This window comes from Lissotriton helveticus, chromosome 10 (genome assembly GCF_964261635.1).
Source record: "Lissotriton helveticus chromosome 10, aLisHel1.1, whole genome shotgun sequence".
Classification (NCBI taxonomy): domain Eukaryota; kingdom Metazoa; phylum Chordata; class Amphibia; order Caudata; family Salamandridae; genus Lissotriton; species Lissotriton helveticus.
This window is the reverse complement of record NC_136071.1, coordinates 1,204,670,724-1,204,690,858: the sequence shown is the minus strand read 5'-3', so window position 1 is coordinate 1,204,690,858 and position 20,135 is coordinate 1,204,670,724. Positions and strand designations below refer to the sequence as shown.

Genomic DNA, 20,135 nt, shown 5'->3' with positions numbered 1-20,135 from the left:
AATGCTACTAAAACTGAGGTTTTCTATTAGCAGCACCTGTAACCTGGGCATTCACCTTGTGTTCTAGTTTTTACACTGGCAGCATAGCAGCCGGCGCATGTTTCGATTACAGTTGAAGATTCGGTGATCTTTCTTCCCTTTCATCTACAACTTGGGGGGAAGTCCTCAGAACCTACAGCCCAGTAAAAACTGCCAGGGCATGTCCATTCCCAGTAGCAACCCCAGACTGGTTCTGGCATTTTTTGGGGCCTCTTTAGTGCAAGGCTTGGTTCCAGAGGCAGTCAATAGGTTGCTACCCAGAGGGGTACCAGTGGTTTGATTCATTTGAGAGCATCCCATCCATCACCTTGTGTGGTGCTATAAACAGCCCCAAATTCAGTCACAAGCTTTCGCGTCAAGGATGCCAATGTCAACACAAGCACTTTACAAACATACAACGAACAGACAAGATTGTGCTCTCTCCATAGGCAGGTTATATTTAATTTAGGCATTCTTTACATAAAAGCACCTGCAGCAACGATATGGAGCACAAAATGCCGGCGCGGTGTTCAACTGGCACAGTCAATGAATAATGGACACATCTAAACTCAAAATACCCAACGGAAATTCAGTGTACGAATGATACATGGATCAGTGGTGAAATAATACATTACAAAGGACAAAAATGTACAGTTTTAAAAGTGCCTCTGCCGGACAGTCCACTCTAACAAAGAACCAGATCTCTTATGATGTCGCCTGCTTCAGGTAAGCGATCAAATTACGCCTCTCCTTTTCATTCCTAATGCCAGCGAAGATCATCTTTGTTCCTGGGATGTACTTCTTGGGATTCTCCAAGTATTCCATCAGCGTATCTTCACCCCAGGTAATGCCTAGAAAGAGAGAAAAAGTAGGCACATTAAGGAACCCATGCACATTACAAAGCGGGGACCCAATATATCACATGAGGACCACACACCTGCCCAAGCACCTGGAGACCTTCTCAGGTGACCAGTGAGCTATGCAAAACAACATAATATAACATTTCGTATAAAGCACTTCCAAAGAGACCAAACCGCAATTTTAAAGATTCAAACTTGAACAAAACACATAGCTGTGCACGGAGAGTGGAAAAGAAAAGTGCTATGGGAAGGTATGCAAAAGGAAGCTACAGGAACTTTTCAAAAAGATAATTTCTAATAAAGTGGGGAACTGTTCAGTAAACTTCCATTTATAAAGGTGCAGTTGCACTTTCTATGGGGTGAATTATAATACTTTCCATGTAGCTTCATAAAGAGAAGCTCAGTACAGCATGCTTTGAAGCTATAGGTCTTCTGTGCAGGAGTAAAATCTTTTGCCAAGCAACATATAGCGTGTGTGTTTTGGAGCAGGGAGGCAGAATATGATTCAAGTTTCTCCAGACAAAATAGCAAACTCACAATTTTGGAAAAGTGTGTGTCGGGGGGGCTGCTTTACCAAGCTTCTCTTAAGTAAGCTGATATATATATATATATATATATATATGGGAAACTAATGCTTTTCAATCAGGAAAGGATATGAACCAAGATATTTTAGTATCCAGTTTGCCCCAAGGAAATTCTTTTCAAACTTGGAGTCCTCACTTTAATGAGATAAGCCCTCACTGTGTACCAAGTGTATGCAAATGCAAGTAAAAAGGCATCTGGCGCATATACACTTCAGCCCTGAAGAGGACTGTCCCTGAAGGTGCATCTTCCTAATTGGTATCTGGCATTGAAGTATTCACAAGTAGTAACCCCTGGAGCTATTTCTACAATGTGCTCCTCTAAACCTTACCTCTGTGTAAATGGGCGCTAGAGTCTATCCTTCTACAGACAGATACGGACAGATACCTCCATTTATTACCTGTTCAGGCGATATAGCCTCATCCACTAGAAATGAACATGTTACTTAAGTACTAAATAAGATTCATCAGTTTGGGAAGAGGAATTTATCGAGTACGTGCACATCATTAAAATCCAAGGGCCATTTACTCACCCATTTTAAACTTATGTATGCTTACACATTAAAACAAGCATCAAGCATTTGCAATGCAATCGGTCTCGCATTTGTGAGTCTATATGTATTTAGCTCTGCAGCACATTCGCCTGGGTGCTGAAACATCTGTTCTTTAACATGGAGGGAAAGTAAGCACCAAACTGCGTGACAGGCCAGGTTTTGGAACAGGGAGAGAAATATTGCCTTTCAGCAGGAAATAGTATAGTCCAAAGCTCTGATTTAATATAAAATCATGGCGTTCGGTGCTCAGATCACTGAAAATACAAGTTTGAAAAAATATTGTCTACGGGGGCTCGTTGAAGACAATTTCTAGGGACTGGAATCTAGAGAAGGCTAAAGTGATTCTGGTATTTTACTGACCTCTGCTGGTCGTTTTCTATCAAGAAAGTTAAATAGAGGCAGTTGCCAGAATTTTTTTTTAAAGAAAGTCCCCAAGCAGAAAGCTATTCTGGTATTTTACTTACCTCTACTAGTCGGTTTCTATCGAGACAGTTAAATAAAGGCAGTTGAACAGAAAAAAGTACAAGCGGAAGCAGACTAGTCCTAGGGCTGATCAGCAGAGCCCACAAAGTACATACACATAAGTATATACAAGAGGTCTCGAACACTCCTAAATTTAAATGTAGGGGTTAAAAATAAATATTTGCCCACCCATGTAGCAGATTTGTTCCCTGAAGCCGAATTTTTACACTACTACACATTGTGTCCAAATTTTCTTCTCACACTGCATGTAACAGTGAATGTGTAATAAAAGTGGGTTAACTCGAGTGGCTACACGTCTACCTCAAGGAATAAGTCGACAAAAGCGTCAGGTTAAAAGCACAGATTCAATCATGTCCAGTTATTAGTCTTAGGTCCAAATGACAGCATGTCCAGGTCACCACAGACAGCAATATTCAATCTATTTTGTTCTTCCGCACATCCAGATGTGTTCTGAGGAGCTGGAGATCAGGTGCCACTTTTACACAATTCACTAGTCAGGTGGACTAGCTGAACGGCAACTGCAACAAAGTTGCAAGGGGCAAACCCGCCCTCTATTGCAGCACACCATGTTTTCTTTATTGTATACTATACCACCGTGCACCGTTGCCAGTGAAATTCAACATTACAGAGCTGCCAACATGGGAAGAAAGATGGTTTCTTCTTTAGCGAGGCGAGTCCAGGGTGTGGCAGGCAGGAGAACGCAGGGTTGCATTCAGATGCACGGATGTGATGCAGCGGACGTCTGGAAGTCCTCAGCGTAATATAAATGTGCTTTGTAGAGCGCAAACTCAGGCCCGAAGGCATCTTGGAGTTGTCAAAGGCGGGTCTGGGTGTAGATCGGTTGGAAATGAGGCTACTTGCTGGGATTCGGTGTCTGCTAGTCTTGCAAGAAGAACCAAGTCTTTAAAGCCTTTCTAAAGGAGAGTAGGGAGGGAGCGGCTTTTAGTGTCAAAGGTAGGCTGTTCCAGAGCACTGCAGTGGTCCTGAAAAGCTCTTGCCACCCCAAGTAGTCCTCTTAAATGAGGGGACTGTCAAGTTTACGGCAGAGCCGGAGCAAAGAATATTCCAACTGAGCTTCTCCTTACAGCATAATAGTTCCTGGCAGCGCAATGCTTTATAGGCCGGGTATAAGGATTTGAACCTGCAAAGACCAGTGCCCACTTCCTGTGCCAGTGTTGCTTTGGGCCTTAAAGCAATGGACCCCGGAGGGTGAATACTGAAGCAGGGGAGACACTGTTAAGTCTGGGCGTCAGAAAGGTGACAGGGGGTTGGGGGTGGACACTGCTTAGTCTGGGCATCAGAAAGGAGGCGGGGGTCAGGAGATGGGAGCCATTGTTTTCCACAAAAAGCAGAGGCGAAAGCCTGCTTCACAAGGCAGAAGCAATCATTAGTGAAGCAGGTGCAGCGACAGACGATTCGTTGGAGGGGCCCAGTGCATCACAATTATGAGTCTTACTTTAGAAAGGGTGAATGGGGCGCATTTTCTGTTCGTTGGGGCTGAGGGCACCATTGCTGCAAAAAGGAAGACAACGTGTGCAAGTAAATTTTTTCAAGAGAGGGGCAGAGCCCGTTTCATGGCTGGAGTGGTGCTTAGGCAGGGTGGGGGAAGTGGTGGAAGAGAGACGGATATGTAGGGCCTCAACAGTTATTAGTGCAGCAGGTGAAGTTGCAGCGGGGTCCAGGGTTGCTGGGGGCTCACAACACCCCAATTATTGGGAGTGGTGCTTTTGTGTCAATTCCGTTTGATGCCCAACATTTAGTTTGGCGCATGAGAACCTCTTGGATGCTCTTCTAGCCGGTGAACGATAAAGAGTTGTCAACCCGGCCTCCTGGAGCCATCACAAACACCACAAGGATCTTCCCCAATTGACAATTATGAACCTGTAGTGCGGGCACTGTGCAGAGAGCTGTGAAATGCAAGTAATGCAAGAAAACTACAACTCTTGGAAGAGGCAGTCGAGCATTTGCCTGGGTCGCCACATCCACCCAGTTCTTCACTGTTCTACTGCTCCAAAATACCCCTACTGGTTGAATGTGTGGGTTCAGAAAGTATAATTGGTACATGTACAATACAAACCACAACAGTTCTGCCCAGAACAATCTATGACCAGCAAGGCCCGTTGGCGACACTCCTGCACAAGATCTCTATCATAACATGAGTTTGCGGTTTAACTGCAGAGGCGAGTCCCTTCCTGGGTCATCCTCTAAACAAGGATCTGACCGCCTTGGACGTTCTTGTTAAAGGGAATTTTGGCCATTCCGAGACTGTCTTGAGGACACTGGGGTTTTCAGAATAGTGATAAACCGGGCCTGGTGAGAACAGGTTCACGCAGAAGAAGCGCTTCACACTTTGCACATTTACCTTTGTTTTTGTTGGCCTCTGTATACGAGAAGCCTGGAGCCTGCCCCGTCTTGCGCCCAAACAGGCCGTGGAGGTTGGGGCCAACCTTGTGCTTCTCTCCCTTTTCAACGGTGTGGCACTGCGCACACTTCAGAACGAAGATCTTCTTTCCCTTTTCAGCATCTCCCATTTTGAAGCCTGAAAAAACAATTGGAAAAGTCACCTTTTTTAAATGTTCTAGGTCTGCAAAACATACAGTGAAAAAGGGCGGCAGTTCACGAGACCGAGATCCACACACAAGGTGAAAACCCTCACATATGAACGGCACAACACTTTCATCGGTGAAGTAGAAAGAGCACGATTACCTACTAATATAAGATCCTCCCAGAGGAATACACTGGACTATGCTCTGTTTAGTCTGTACGTTGATAAACTGTGTCTACCTACTGCTATTTCAGCAGGCGATGGCGCCCTGCTCATCTACTCTGGCATCGCTAGGAACTGCAGATAACAGAACCAGAGATGATAGCTTACTTTTCAAGCAGCACAGAGAGAAGCGAGGATTGGTCAGAGTACAGAGCACTTTAAAACTATATCCAACTGGAATGGAAACGAGTGATGTTTTGGAACACTGAACGCTGCACCGCGCTGCAGCAAGCCCACACAAGGAAGCCTTCTCACTGGTGGCATGGTAAAGTAAAGCACGCTCCATCTCTGCTACATAGGTTATCTGATTCAGGACAGTGAAATTATGGTCTGTTACTGTAGGGAATATACATTTTCTCCACCTCACAATCAGTACACAGAGCAAGGCTTACAGGAGGCTGGAATGTGCTGGTAAGAACTCAGTTGTCCGTGGCAGACAGACATCCAAATGGATGTGCCCTTATGACCAGAGCGGTCACTTCGAAGCTGGGGAACCCGGTTTGAGTCTGGGGAGAGGCTCAAATATCCTGTGATTCTAGGAAAATCACTATCTCCCTGGGCCTAGAAACGAACGTGCCAGTCTAATGCAACTGATGCTCATGTAAAGTAAAGCGCTCTGATATCTTCGGGTCGAGTTCACGTTAGATAAAACTCTAATATGCAGGAGTATTGTGTGTGACATGGTGAGGTGGAATCAGAGGGTGGCTAGAATAGCTATGGGGTGCACAGGTGTAGGAAGGAAGGTGTCTACAACAGACTAGTACTCATGGGTGCAGGCGGACCGGATGTCAACAACAGATTACAGCATACAGGTCTAAAACATAATACCGCACACATGTGTAGTAAAGGCAGGGATTTACAACAGAATAATGCTACAGGTGTAGCAAGATTAGAGGTCTACAGCAGAATACTGTTTGGATGTTTAGGGAGGCCAAAAGGCACAAAAATCATTAGTTTGTGATGGGATGTGTTAAAATAAGCCTTGGCAAAGCAAATAGGTCTCATCTATGCAAGAGCTTTTGGTGTTGCCAATATGTCTTAGCCATGTTGTACCCCAGCGTGGTGGTTGTTCAGCATGGCTAAAGGATAGTGGGGTAAAGGAGTGTGTTGTGAAGTAGAGTTCCGTGAAGTGTTGTGGGGGGAGCAGTGTCAGAGTGGATGGGCAAAGAGGGAAGTGGAGTGGTACAGAGTGTAAAGTGCTGTAGAGCTTAGTGAAGTGGTGTAGAGGGTGTTGCAGAGTTGAGGGCACAGAGTAGCGACGCATACAGCAGAGTAGTGTGTCCTATAATAGAGTGGACGACGGAATTGCATAGAGCGTCGTGGAGTAGTGTCAGTGGACTGGCATAGCATAGGGTGGAGAAGAGTGCCGTAGAGTAATTTAATGGAGTAGAGTCAGAATGGAGTGTGGTGTCAGAGTGGACTTTAGTGGAGTAGAGAGGTGCAGAGTAGAATTGGATAGAGTGGCATAGAGAGCAGCGGTGCACAGAAGAGTGGGGTAGAGTACACTGGCAGAGTATTGTAGAGTAGAGAGGTGGAGAGTGAAGTTGCATGGAGTGCAGTGGTACACAGTAGATTAGAGTGGCGTAGAGAGGGTTGGCATAGAGTGCAATAGAGTGGTGCAGAGGTATTCAGTTTTGCAGAGTATAGTGACATACAGTACAGTGATGCAGAGTATGAGCTTAGAGGTAAAGTGACAGCAACGTAAACAGGTGCAGCGTGCAGTGGCAGAGAGTGCCGTAGAGTGCAGTGTAGATTATAGTGACGAAGGGAGCAGCATGCATAAAAGAGTAGTGTGAGGTAGAGTGCACTGTCAGTGTTGATTGGAGCAGAGTGCAGGGACGCAGAGTGGAGTGGCATAGTGTGGAGTGTTGCAATGTAGAGTGCAGTGTTGTTGAGTGGTGCAGAGTAGGGTGGGGTAAAGTGGAGTATGCATGTACTGCCATTACAGACAACACTTCAACTTAAATGACTTACATTTGTACAGACAGTTTTACTGATTAAAGTATACAGCGTACAATGTGTGGCTATGTCATCACCTTGAACTTTGATTCGCTTCAGGGGTATTAAAATTTGTTTCCACCACACTTCAAAAATATCAAATATTGTGCTTCATTTGTGCTTTCCATATTCTGAAATATCTGTACATTTCAGACATTTAAGTTGTGATTTATGCTAGAAAACCCAGCAGGATGATCTTAAATCCTCTCACTTTGCAGTCAGAGAAAGAAAAGTAAACGCCAAGCTCCCTGGAAGATAGAGCCTATCTTTGAATGCCCCGCAAATAAGGCAAGAAGATCATACTGTTGAAAGAATACTGGGCAAGGGAAGGGAAGCAAATAGAAAGCAACCAAGAGTTACAATCCGTAAAGTCAATGGTAAGCAATGGGCGGAATGCATTCCCATGGCAGCTTTCTGAATGTCCCCAAGATGTCATTAGCAAATTTAGACTAAAAAGAACTCGATAAACTTACAAAACGCACATCTCTAGTTAATTTGGCCTTGTAAAGCACATTAAGTGCTGCCAGTCCCAATAAGTACACCACGGTGGGCAGAGGATCCGGATTTATTTCTCTAAATGGCCGATGAACTTAACGGGCTTGTTCTGAACAAATCGTGCAAAGAGCTCAGGTGTGGTCTTCAGGTAAACAGTTTGCGTATGAATGTAATGTATTTTGGTGTGAAGGTTTGGAAAACCTAAGTGTACATCAAAAGCAGATTACACAAATGTTACAGACATTTAAGCATGGGGAGATAAAATTAGAACATGGGTCCCCAGGTCGCAGCACAAGCCCTCCCTATCAAGAATTAGAACCGCTGAGAAAATGGTTTAGTTGAGAACTAATGGGAGGTCACCCTGGGAGACCATGACAGGAGGCAGAGAAGAAGGGAACAAAGTATCCAACAATGCAAGCTCACCCCTGGGGCCCAGCATCACATCACTGTGTGGCCAGCAGGCACCCCTTAGGTTTAACAGTTTCTTCTCTCTGCTGCCCTTAGTCTATAATCTCTGCCCTCGTGGGAGCGGATCAACAAATATGCTGGATCTAAGCATCACTCTAATTCCACACTTGAAAAGGCCAGTGTGTGCAGGAGGCCCTGGCTGGGACGTGCAAGAAACCGGTGTGGGACACAGTGGTGAGAGCGCTCTTGTCTGAAGCCCTGAACGGAGGTACAACACCCTACGGATGCCTCCTTCTTGGCGTAGGGTGAAGATTGCAGAAACTGTGGTGGAAACACAGGGCCAGTCTGTGCTCGAAGGGACACTGGAGGGATGGATGACCCAGAGTGAGAAGTCTGAAGGCCTTCCTCGGACAGGAAGGTAGGGTAATGCTGGCCTGGCAGGCTGCGTGTGGTCGGAAGTTTCAAGACCGGAGATCGCCGTGTTCTGTGTTCACCGCTGATGAGGAGGGGTTAGGACTGCCCAGAAAAAAGGAAGTACTTCAACTAAAACCCCGGAGAAGAGGCAAACAAAAGTGGGCCTTGTGGGTCCCGCAGCCACAAAGGTCTGCATTAGCAGGGGAAAGTAAAACATTCTGCCAAGCTTTGTCTTTCAGAGTTAGCAGGACTGGAGCAGGGAACCTTACAAAAAGGGACTAGAACTCACACATCCCCTTTTTAGTGGCAGGTCGACCCCCTACCAGCCGAGGTCCTTCCTGCACGCCCCGTATGCTCACGCCGGAAAAGGTGCCCAGAAGCCCCCTCGCTACTGTCGGGCACACCTCACATGGCAGCCGCTCACCTGCCTCAGACAGCAAGTCACCAACGTTTAATAACGATCTGTGCTAAGACTTTCTGTATAACGGATTAATAAAAACATTTCGCTAAGAGAACAGGAAAAATAGCCACAAATAGATGGGATCAGAAAAATCCGTGTTTAACGTCACAAAAAGGAATCCCTTCATGGGCCAGAACTCCATGAAAGGGAGCCCCGCATGGTTTGTAAGGCGAGGGTGGGATGAGAACAGGCCACGCCGCCCAGGGACCTCGGCTGTGTGCAGGTGACGGGCTGACAGCTGTCCCAGCAGCCTGTCACTGACTGCGGGGGAGGGAGGGGCCGAGACATGCCGAGCCTCCCAGCCAGGCCTCGGAGGTGACTGCCTGCACGTCGGCGGTGCCTTCCAAAGCCCGTCCTTCCAGGGAGAGTGAGTGCGCCTGGGGAGGGGGCGATTCCCTGCAAGCCACTCGGGCAGATGTGCACGCAGGCCACTGCCAGGGGTGCGGGTAACTCCAGGAGTCACTGGACGTGTCAGATGAAGGGGAGGAGTCCGCGTGGGCAGCGGATCCCTCCATATGGCAGTGGTGTAGGCCAGTCTGAGCACTCCATCAGGGGTGACCTTGTGTACATCCACTGATCCCTTCATAAGGCAGGCCCGCGGGGGAGGGGTGTTGTGGGTCAGTCTGTGAGCGCTCCATCAGGGGTGACCTTGTGTACATGCACTGATCCCTTCATAAGGCAGGCCCCCCGGGAGGGGACAGTGTTGTAGGTCAGTCTGAGCACTCCATTAGGGGTGACCATGTGTACATGCACTGATCCCTCCATAAGGCAGTGTTGTAGGTCAGTCTGTGAGCACTTCATCAGGGGTGACCTTGTGTACATCCACTGACCCCTTCATGAGGCAGGTTCCTGGGGACGAGACAGTGTTGTAGGTCAGTCGGATCCCTTCATAAGGCAGTGGTGTAGGTCAGTCCGAGCGCTCCATCGGAGGTGGCCATGTGTACATCCACTGATCCCTTCTTTAGGCAATGCTGTAGGTCACGGAGCTCCATCAGGCGACCTTGTGTACATCCACAGATCCCTTCATAAGGCAGGCCCCAGAGGGGGCAGGAGAACAGTGTTGTAGGCCAGTCTGTGAGCGCTCCATCGGAGGTGGCCTTGTGTACGATCCCTTCATAAGGCAGGGCCCACACATCGAAAACTTCAACCTACTCGACCCCCTTCAGTCTGGCTTCAGGAATGGCTGCAGCAACGAAACAGCAACGCTCAATGTCATTGATGACATCCATCAATCACTTGATAATGGCGAGACCTGCCTTCTTATCCTCCTTGATCAATCCGCAGCGTTCGATACAGTCAACCATTTAGCCTTACTCAATGTTCTTAGGACCCGTTTCGGCCTTAACGACACCGCCCTCAAATGGTTCACCTCATACTTTAAACACTGAACTCAGCAAATCAAAATTCAAAATTGTCTCTCTAACCCCTCTCCTGTGTGCCTTGGAGTCCCCCAAGGATCGATTCTCTCCCCTTCCCTCTTTCTGGAACCCCTCACTCTCATTCTTAAACAAGGAGGCATCACATACCACCTATACGCTGATGACATCCAAATCTATTACCAGATTAAAACTCACGATGACATCTTACACCTGAACAACTCCCTTCACAAGATTCAATCCTGGTTCTAGTCAAATCATCTCAAACTAAACCCAAATAAAACTGAAATCATCCTCTTCTCCCCTAAAAAGAACCCTCTCCCCGTTCAATCCTGGATTTCAGACCTTAACGCACTCAACTGCTCATGCACACAGTCCAACTCCGTAAAATCTCTTGGCATTACTACCAACACCCTCACCCTTAACGTTTACATCAAAAACTCTGCCAAAGGAGCCCTCTTCACTCTCTGTCACCTCAAGAAAATCAAACCATTCTTACCCAGCCATGATTTTAAACTTGCAGTTCAATCACTGGTTCTCTCATGCACTGACTATGGCAACGCCATCTTCAACTGAATCCCCAAGGTCCACCTTGCTCCCATTAAAGCTGGGCTCAACCTTCCAGACAGGCTCATCACAGAGTGCAAACGCTTCGATCAGATCTCCCCAGTTCTCAAATGGCTCCCTATCGAAGGGAGATGAGCTTACAAAATGGCCTGCATTACTCAAAGCCCTCCACCAAAACACTCTGCAGTACCTATCCAAGAAACTCCTCACCGCTGGTACCACTCGTCCTCTGAGAAGCACCAACGCCCTCCTCCTAATCCCACCTCTGCATAAAAAGAAAACCACACAACCTCGCTCCTTCTCTGGTAAAGCCCCTACTATCTGGAACACCCTCCCGAAACACCTGCGCTGTAACCCCTCGTACGCCAGCTTCAAAAGAGACCTCCAAACCCACCTCCTTAACTACTACTGGGGATCCTAACCTGTGCCCGACTCCGGATCTCTTCACCATACCATACTTGTCTCAGTGATATATGGCGCTCCTCCTGTACCCCTCTCTACCTGTATTGTATGGCTCCAGCTCCCGTTTCATCCCTCCTTGATTTTGTAATTAAGTTGTTCTTTCACTTTGTGATTATGCTTTTTATACCATGTTTGCCGTAAACTATCCTGATCACGTAAAGCGCTCCGATGCCTCTGGGTCCAGCCAGCGCTATAGAACACTTAAAATAAAGAGGCGCCCCCGTGTCCATCAGCCCCCCCCCGGTACTCACGGCTCCCGCGGGCTCCCCTCGGGTCTATCGTCCGGTCCCTCTGTCCGGCCGGGTGTGTCCAGCCGCGGCCGGCGCGCGTCAGCCCGGCCCTTTATTACACGGGGTCCGAGCCGGCCCCGGGGGGGGGGCCTATGGCGGTCACCTAGGGATCCCCCCGCTGCCTCTCTATGGGGGGCGCACCGAGGGATGACCCTCCCCCCCCATGAGGGGCCATCAGTCCCTCCTGATCCGAGTGGAGCCCCCCCGGGTCAAACATGGGGGTCAATGCGATGACCTTGTGGAAGTGACGTGTCTACAAGTGTCACACACCGGGGGGGTCCGTCCCCCGGATAACGGGGGGGGGTCGGGCACTGAGATAGCGGGGGGGGGGGGGTCGGGCACTGAGATAGCGGGGGGGGGGGGGCCCAGACCGGTGTCGCGACGCTGCCTGTTGTCTCCCACCCCCGGCGCCCCTCAGTGTCCTCCACAGCCCCCTCGCTCGACCCCCGCTCTCCCCCCTGGCTCGGCCCCGGCTCTCCCCCCCTGGCTCGGCTCGGCCCGGCCCCGGCTCTCACCTCCGGTCTCGGCTCCGCTGCTTTCAGCTGCTGCTCTCGCGCTCAAGGACACGCTCTGCTCTGGCGCCGGCCGGCTCACGACACTTCCGCTTCCGGTGACGTCTGACGCCTACTTCCGGTGACGCTGGCGACGTACTGCCTGTGACGCCTCCCGCTCTGACTAGAGGGCGGCCTGGGAAGCAGAGCTTAGGTCACCCCTCGAGCCTAGTCCGGGGGCCCGAGCGGCGCCGAGCCCGGGGTGAGAGAAGCGAGGCGGGGCTCAATGCGGGTCACCCCCCCCCGGTGCCCGTAGAGAAGCGCGGGGCTGTGGCACGCGCGCTCCCGCATTACAATGCGTGACATATCCTCGCGCTGCGTGACATATCAACGCGACCCTAGCAAAGCCCCCCCCACCCTGCAGCACAGGCCTCATTCACAAGCGCCCCCTGTAAATGAAGTCAGAGCACTCCAAGAAGCCACGCTAACTATTTTCTACAAACTCCTGCGAGTAACAAAATACAAAATTGCAATTTATCTAGTCAAATCAAGTTTTTCTTTGGTCCCAAAGACTGTTGCTCTTTCTTTGAAATAATTCACATGCATTTAGTTTTGGTTTTAGTACACCACACAGACGGCCCTGGAGGTGAACAGCCTTACATGGGATGCTACAAGGTAATCCAAGCGAATGCAGAAATAACACCGTGCAATCTACAACTGCCTCTACACTCTTTGGAGACACTGTTTTCCTATGAGGGTGACCTCCATACCTTGGAAAACAACGCTTCTGATAAGATTGCTGAAGACATGACTCGGCCTTCAAGCAGTATTACAAATATTGTGCCCAAGCTCCGGCCAGGTAATAGTCTACACCGTGTAAAACTGAAAGCGAGGCACCTAGGCCGGAATACACAACAGCAGAATAGATACTCGCACAGGTGACAAGTAGCACTCTATAAACCTACTGATTCATTGAATAGAATCAATAGTTGGCCTAACGGCTAAGGCGCTCAACCTCGGACCTGGGGATCTGGGTTCGAGTCTTGGTAACGACGCCAAACATCCTGTGATTCTGGGCAAATCACTTAATCTCCCAGTGCCTAACAAAAATGAATACGTGTCCTCATGTAACGTAACTGGTGCTATGTAAAGCGCTCTGATACCTGATTCAGTTCGGGTCAAGTTTGCGCTATATAAAACTCTGCAAAAAAAATAGGGATCCTACGGAGATAACTTAATGAGCTATGTTAATACTGTGGCAATCATCCCGACACACACGAAAAAAGCATCACATTCAAAGTAGTATCATTGGCTGCACTGGGAGAGGAGATCCGTGTCTTCCCTCCCACTAAAAGCATGAATAAGGATAAGTGGCTGGATACAGCAGGTCACTGCCGAGTGTTCGGGGAATCAGTAAAGCAGGTACCTTGCATTTGGTATCCAGGAGTGCTGGTTAATATCCCAGATACTAACCCAAGTTGGTCAAGATGTTCTACTATCAAGCAAATAGCTGGAAAGACTTTAAGAACTTAGAGATAATAGGTTTAATTTTAGTGAGGCACCATCGCTTTGAACACTATATTTCAAGAGCATAAGGTTAGAGGGACTTGATATGGCTCAAATCAGGACTTTTTGACGGTGAAACACGTTAGCTGCGCTTGCAGGAACTGACAAAATAAAGAAAGATCCAACTTTAACATGAAGGTCCAAGAATCGTCTTTGTCTAAACTTTTTTTAAGATTGTTGCCTCTCACTTTATGATTGTAAAATGGCTTCAGGATGACCCTGCAAGAACCTGAAAGTTATCGTAGAATGTATCGTCTTTAGCCTGATATTGCTTGATGGCTGTTCTTTGCATCAAGCCATCAGATTGCCTGGCATGTCTTTGTATACTCAGTCAGTGCCAGATATTTATTTCATCTTGGGCACAGGAATTACGTAATGTCATAGCGCTTCCATCTGTAAAGAGACCTAGAAGCATTTCGATAGACACCAGGTTCATAAAGGTAGCTTTAGCCCTGTGGGAAGAAAATAGTTGGGGAACAGTCATGACCTGTGAACCCTCACCTGCTCACGAGCCCAAGTGTTCTGGTATAGTCCTAGTCACTGTAATTATGAGTTTCAAAATGTTCCCTCATTACACTGATCATTACGGCATTAAGTGGGTTAATATTTTCCAATCTAGTTACTTCCACCAATAGTCACTACAGTAGTCTGAGCGGTAGTGTCTCCAATTTTAGCCCTGGTCATTGCTGCAGCATAGCGAAACAAAAGGAGAGAGAAAAGTGTAGACCAGTTCGCCTTCCCAGCCATTCAATTTATTCAACAACTTATTTTTACCTACGTGTCTCGAAACACCACTTTTCATCTATCGTCCAAAGTGTTAGTGACTGGGAACCCACACGGTGTTTTGAAAGAATCCTCATCCACCTACATGGTAGGTGGCATGCTTCTTCATTGGGTTCCCACCCTGGTTGCTGAGTGTTTCCAGGGTGTGCTGCGATGCCTTATTCCAATGGAGCTTGTTTTTTTCTGGGGGAGTGATCTTGTGACTGTGTCAGAGTGAGGTGATGATTTTAAATCTGGCTTGAGATTCCCTCTCACAAGTCGTTATTTTATTTGTGAGATTCTTAGTCCGTGTTAAAAACTGTCGGATTACTGTGGGATAGTAAATTGCTCCGACTTATCCTTGATGTGGTCTACATGTTTCGGCCATCTTCATGTGCCTCTCAGGGTCAGTGTGGCTTTCATCAGGACCAAATTCTGAAAACTAGCATTCGTACTAAGGCATGAAAGTGTGGGGTGTCTGCAGCAGATACTTACAACCCCCCAAGTTTATGAAGACAGTACCTCTTGCATCTTGTCTTATTGTTAGTTGGCTTCTTGCTCCTTAGGATACTGTGTGGGGGTGGGCACTGTAGTCACACTTTCATCAAGGTGTCTCACCCGTTTTCGAATCCTCTGCAGCCTCGACAGTCCTGTATATGCTGCAGCATGCCACAAGCTTAGCTCAGCATCTGGCTTCTGTCATTGAGATTTTTCTAGATGCCTCAAGTCCTCATATGCCTCTCGGACTGCATAAATGGCCACTCACTAGCAATACCATTATTTTTTACCATTTATGTTTGCAGCATGGGACTAACATGAAATAATTCATGATGTTCATATTGCAGGCTCCTGGCTATGTCTCAGAAGGATCCCTGTCAGAAGCAAGCGTGTAACATACAGAAATGTTTACAAGGTATGTGTGTTATCGATTTATTCCCAATTCAGCGGTTAATGAAATATGGACAACATGCATGATAAAGAAATCTGAAGTTCAAATGTCATTGTCCAGTGGAAGTACATGGTGTATGTTAGATATACAGGCACATATATGGATCTGCATACCCACTTCTATCTAGGTAGCTTCTTTATTATGTTAATGTTTACACAGTGTTGATGGGATCCAACTGGGGGGTGCATTTTAATGGCAGTGGCACTTGAAACCATTGTCATATAAAAGGCTAATCATCCACTGTATGATACCGGTAGAGCATAGGCTCCTGGGTTGGCATTTCTATCACAAAAAGTATAGGATCGCAGATAGTGTCATGCTCATTAGAACAGTTAACAGCCCCTACATAGGTGCAACCTTACTACCTCCATCGAAACACAGATTCACAAGTGCTGTGTAAGTAACTAAACCTATATGTATAGAGAAGGGCAGAGTAAAAATCAGGGAGTCACAACTTCATGATCAGCAGTAAAATTGTTGTCCGCTCACAAGCGATTAAAGGAAAGTCATCAAGATGGGGGCAAATGAAGACACCTCAATCAAGTAGTGTTTGTATAGTGCAGATAATGACCTCAGGGTTTATGCAGGTGCTGTGCTGCAGGTCTCATTTGAGGAGCCAGATCTTGAATCCTTCCTGAACTGGGTCAGTGAGGGTGCAGTGCGGAGGGGGAAGGTGTTCCATGCTCTGGCCGCGATGTTGGAGAAGTGGTATCCTCCGGTGCGGCTGTGGCGGTTACGTGGTGCCTGAGTGAGGGTGAGGTGTGTGGAGTGGAGTCTTCTGATTGGCTGGCCGAAGATCAGCTGTGGTTCACGTAGGCTGTTCCTTAGTTGTGGAGGGCTTCGTAGGCATGGGTCAGGAGCTTGAAATTGCATCTCTTCTGTACAGGGAGCAAGTGGAAGTCTTTTAGGTGCTGTGTCACGATCTGTCAAACAACCCATGGCCAGAAACTAGTGCAAAGTTGGAAAACTAGAGTGAAACCTAAAAGAAAGGACAAATGCAAGAGAAATAAACTAAAGGTGTCCAGTCTCTTTCTAAAACGATGCCTTTTGATTCTACAGAAATCCAACATGGCTGAGACCACATTCTCGTAGGAGAAGGTTAGCGCTCTAGTCTTTATGACTCGCGCGCTCTCAGTTGTCCATCAGGTGTAAAACTCTCGTTTTGAAATGAATCTGCGCACTTCAACCGTCAGCGCACTGGAGGAAGGTTCTCCGTAGTTGCGCTCCGGTGGAAATTGTTTTGAAACTTCAAAGTTAGAGGAAGCATTAGAGGCGCTTATTTAGTCGCGTCTTCTGTTCCGTTCCGTTTGGTTTTGTCAGAGAGTCTTCTGAGAACACATGCGTAACGTGGGAGCGACGCCTCTTCAGAGTCAAGCAAGAATCAAGGCTAAAGCCCGTTGGTGGATACATTGTATATAGTTCCTGAGTAGCTGTGGTGAGAGGTGTATTCGCCAGTTTTCTTTTGACCGAACAGTCAAGCTTCAATCTTCAATTTGTGTTCATGTACTTCGCGGTTCTTAGAGACTAAGTCTATATTATTAGTTTCTACATGCAAACCAAGAATAGTGATTACTACAGAGCTGTAGTTTTGAAGAGGTAGTTATAAGTGTAAAAAAACAATAATAACAAGTATTTAATAGTTTAAAACCAGTAGAGCTAAGTATAGCTTGTTATTGCAGATTCAGAATTCAACTGAAAATGCAGTTCAGTGCACATAGAGAGAAGCTAAGCCCCTGGATTGAATAGGTAACATATTTTAATATATTAAGATTAAAAGGTTCTGTTATACAATTCCACATGTATGCTTAATGAGATTTTCATTGCTACAGGCACAACACGCAGAACGGCTGTCCATTGAGTGCTTAACTTCGCCAATCTACGTCAGGCTGTGTCTCTATTGTCTCTCCACTTCCCCTTTCCCCCCTGCTGGTGCGCTGCCTAGAAGAGTTTAGTTTCTTCGGGAGGTGTACTGGTGGGTGGGCATTAGGTACATCATCGGCTCTGGATGTCAGTTTTTGGTTCGTGACATGCTGGGTGATGTGTGTCCTCTTGGGTTGAGGATGAGTCTGGCTGCTGCATTTTGGATTGTCTGGAGTCTTTGCATGAGTTCGTTGGTGGTGACAGCAAAGAGTGCATTGCAATAATCAAGCTGGCTGGTGATTAGAGCCTGCGTCGGTTTTCCTTGTGCGATGGGGAGCTACCTGAATGTTTTGCCGGGTGTGCAGATCGTGTCGAAGCAGGCTGAGGGGACAGTGTTGACATGAAGATTCATGGAGAGTTCTCTGTCCAGGATGATACTGAGGCTGTGGGCATGGTCTTTCGACGTGGGGGTAGGACCAAGCTCCACTGGCCACCAGGAGTCGTTCCAAAGGGCGGTGTGTCTGCCAGAGATCAGAACTTCCGTGTTGAGTTTCAGGCAGTTGTCTTTCATCCATGTCGTGGCGTTCTTCATGCAGTTGTGGATGTTGGTCTTCGTCGAGGTGCGGTCTCCTAAGAGTGAGAGGGCAAGTTGTGTGTCAGCTTAGGAGATGATTTTGATGTGAGATCTGGCGATGTCTGCGAGTGGTGTCATGTAGATATTGAAGAGGGTTGGGATGAGCCTTGGGGGTACTCTGTGGCTGGTGTGCTTGGGTTGCGAGGTGAAGCGAGGGAGGCAGATTCTTTGGGTGCATCCCGTGAGGATGGATGCCATCCATCTGAGCACATCGTCTGTGATTCCAATCTGGAGTAGTCAATCGATGAGTGTCTGGTGGGAGACAATGTCAAAAAATGCGGAGAGGTCCAGGAGGACGAGGGCGGCTGATTCTCCTCTGTCGAGTAGGGCTTGGATATTGCCTGTTGCAGCGATCGGGGGTCTTGGACCTGTGGTTGGCTCTGAAACCCGTTTGGGATGGGTGCAGCAGGTTGTTTCTTTCCAGATGATCGGTGAGTTGGAGGTTGATGGTCTTCTCCAGGACTTTGGCAGGTAACCGGAGAAGGGAGATGGGACAGTAGATCAGGAGCCCGCTCGGGTCTGCCGAAGGTTTCTTGAGGAGTGCTCTAACTTCTGCGTGCTTCCATGCATCCCGACAGGTAGCTGTAGTTATGGAGGCGTTGAGGATGTTGGTGAGCTGGTGGCTAATCTTGTTGCTTCCGAGTTTGAAGAGTTGATGCAGGCAAGGATTGGTGGGTGCTCCTGCCTGGATGGAGTTCATCAGGTTGGTTGTTTTCGGTGTGCTAAGTTGTTCTCATGCGGGCAGCGGTGGTTGTGGTTGAAGGGTTGCTGAAGAGTTCAGAGGGTTGGGGATTGAAGTTTCTGTAGATGGTTGCTATCTTGTTTTGGAAGTGGTTGTCGAGGGTGTTGCAGAGTTCCTGTGAGGAAGGGATCAAGCTTTCTCTGGCTGGCGGACAAGTGAACTCCCTGACGATAGTTAAGATTTTCTTGGTTTCGTTGCCGCTGGTCTTGATCTGGTGTCTCAGGGCCTCCTTTTTTGCGGCTTTTAGCTGGCGGTGATAGTCATCGGGGGCTGATTTGTAGGCGGCTCGGTTGGTGTGGTTTCTACTGGTGTGCCATCTTCTTTCCAGTTGTTTACAACTGCCTTTTGATGCGCTGAGTTGGTGTGTACCAGCTGGCCCGTTTCGTGGGTCTGTGTGTTTTGGCTGCTTTGGTGCGGGCGACTTGGTTGGCAGCGTAGTGATCCATGCGTTTAAATTCTCTACGGTCTGGTCTTGGTTGGGAGTGAAGTTGGGCTGCTCAGTGCTGAGGGCATCGGTCCATTGTTGCTGAGTTACCTTGGTCCAGCTGCAGTAGGGAGCGCTGTGTCGGGTGGGGGCAGTGCGAGGAAGTCCGGTGACGGTGAAGTGTACAATAGAGCGCTCCTCCCCTGTGAGCTCTGAGGTGTTGCTGTACCTGATTCTGTTGCTGGGTGTGACAATGGGGTCTAGCGTGTGTCCTGCTTTGTGTGTGGGTTAAGTGACTACTTTCTTGAGGCCAGTGTTGTCTGGACTTTCCAGGAGGTCGGTGAAGTCTGTGTCAGTGGAGTCTTCCTGGTGGAAATTGAGATCTCCCAGGAAATGTAGTGTGATGAATTTGGTGATGGCGCCACTAAGGCCGGTTCGTGGTCCCAGCGGTCGGTATGCGAGGGTTCTTTTGATGATGGTTTTGGCATCGAGGCGATGCTGGAAATTCTTGTATTCCATGATCGGCGTGGTGTCGTCGTTGGTGATGGTGCAGGTGATTGATTCCTAGTGTATGATAGCAGTGTAGGTGATTGATTCTTTGTGTATAATGGCAATGCCTCCTCTGTGTCTGTTGGTGCAGTCGCTGTGTTTCATCTTGTAGCTGTTGGGGAGTTGCTGTGGCGATGTCTTGGGCCGATGTGAGGGTGAGCCAAGTCTCTCTGATGAAAGTCTTGTCGGGGCGATGGTGTTCCAGATTTCGGTGGCCTGTTTGCAGGGTGATCTGGCGTTGATCAGGAGGCAGTAGAGTTGATCTGGGGGTGGGGTCAGCATCCAGGGTTTGCGTGGCATTATTCAATGTGGTAGAAAAGAGAGAGGGTAGTAGTGGAAGAAATTGCACCTCGTATTGGAGAAAAAACAATTTAGTGCGCATATCGTACACGCTACGTATGTACAATTAATTGGTCAGATAAATG

The 20,135-nt window shown here is 48.0% G+C and overlaps 2 protein-coding genes across 6 annotated transcripts in view; one reads left to right on the top strand and one right to left on the bottom strand.

The window, feature by feature from the left end:
- Positions 1 to 450: 450 nt before the first annotated feature.
- Positions 451 to 12,350, bottom strand: LOC144784957 (cytochrome c). 2 transcript variants are annotated; one of them, XM_078664075.1, is made up of 3 exons: positions 12,249 to 12,350; positions 4,859 to 5,035; positions 451 to 869 (listed from the first exon to the last, which is right to left on the bottom strand). In XM_078664075.1, the coding sequence occupies exons 2-3, from the start codon at positions 5,025 to 5,027 to the stop codon at positions 724 to 726; spliced, it is 315 nt and encodes a 104-aa protein (XP_078520201.1). In that variant the 5' UTR covers positions 5,028 to 5,035; positions 12,249 to 12,350; the 3' UTR covers positions 451 to 723. The 2 variants fall into 2 exon arrangements, with proteins under 2 accessions (XP_078520201.1, XP_078520200.1); XM_078664074.1 differs by lacking the exon at positions 12,249 to 12,350 and adding an exon at positions 11,483 to 11,528.
- CMC4 (C-X9-C motif containing 4) overlaps positions 12,350 to 20,135 on the top strand; it is a 30,607-nt gene continuing 22,821 nt past the window's right edge. The window contains exons 1-2 of one of the 4 annotated variants that reach the window (XM_078664076.1): positions 12,350 to 12,486; positions 15,398 to 15,465. In XM_078664076.1, the coding sequence (XP_078520202.1) occupies positions 15,408 to 15,465 (58 nt within the window). In that variant the 5' untranslated portion in view covers positions 12,350 to 12,486; positions 15,398 to 15,407. The other 3 variants (XM_078664077.1, XM_078664079.1, XM_078664078.1) reach the window with 3 other exon arrangements.

Bases quoted from the DNA above. Each gene is read 5' to 3' on its own strand.
- LOC144784957 (XM_078664074.1), bottom strand. From the start codon at position 11,513: ATGAAACGGGAGCTGGAGCCATACAATACAG. The intron at 5,036-11,482 runs GTAGAGAGGGGT...TTGTTTTTTCAG, and splicing joins GCTGGAGCCATACAATACAG to GCTTCAAAATGGGAGATGCT. The intron at 870-4,858 runs GTAAATGTGCAA...CTCTCTTTCTAG, and splicing joins AGAGGCCAACAAAAACAAAG to GCATTACCTGGGGTGAAGAT.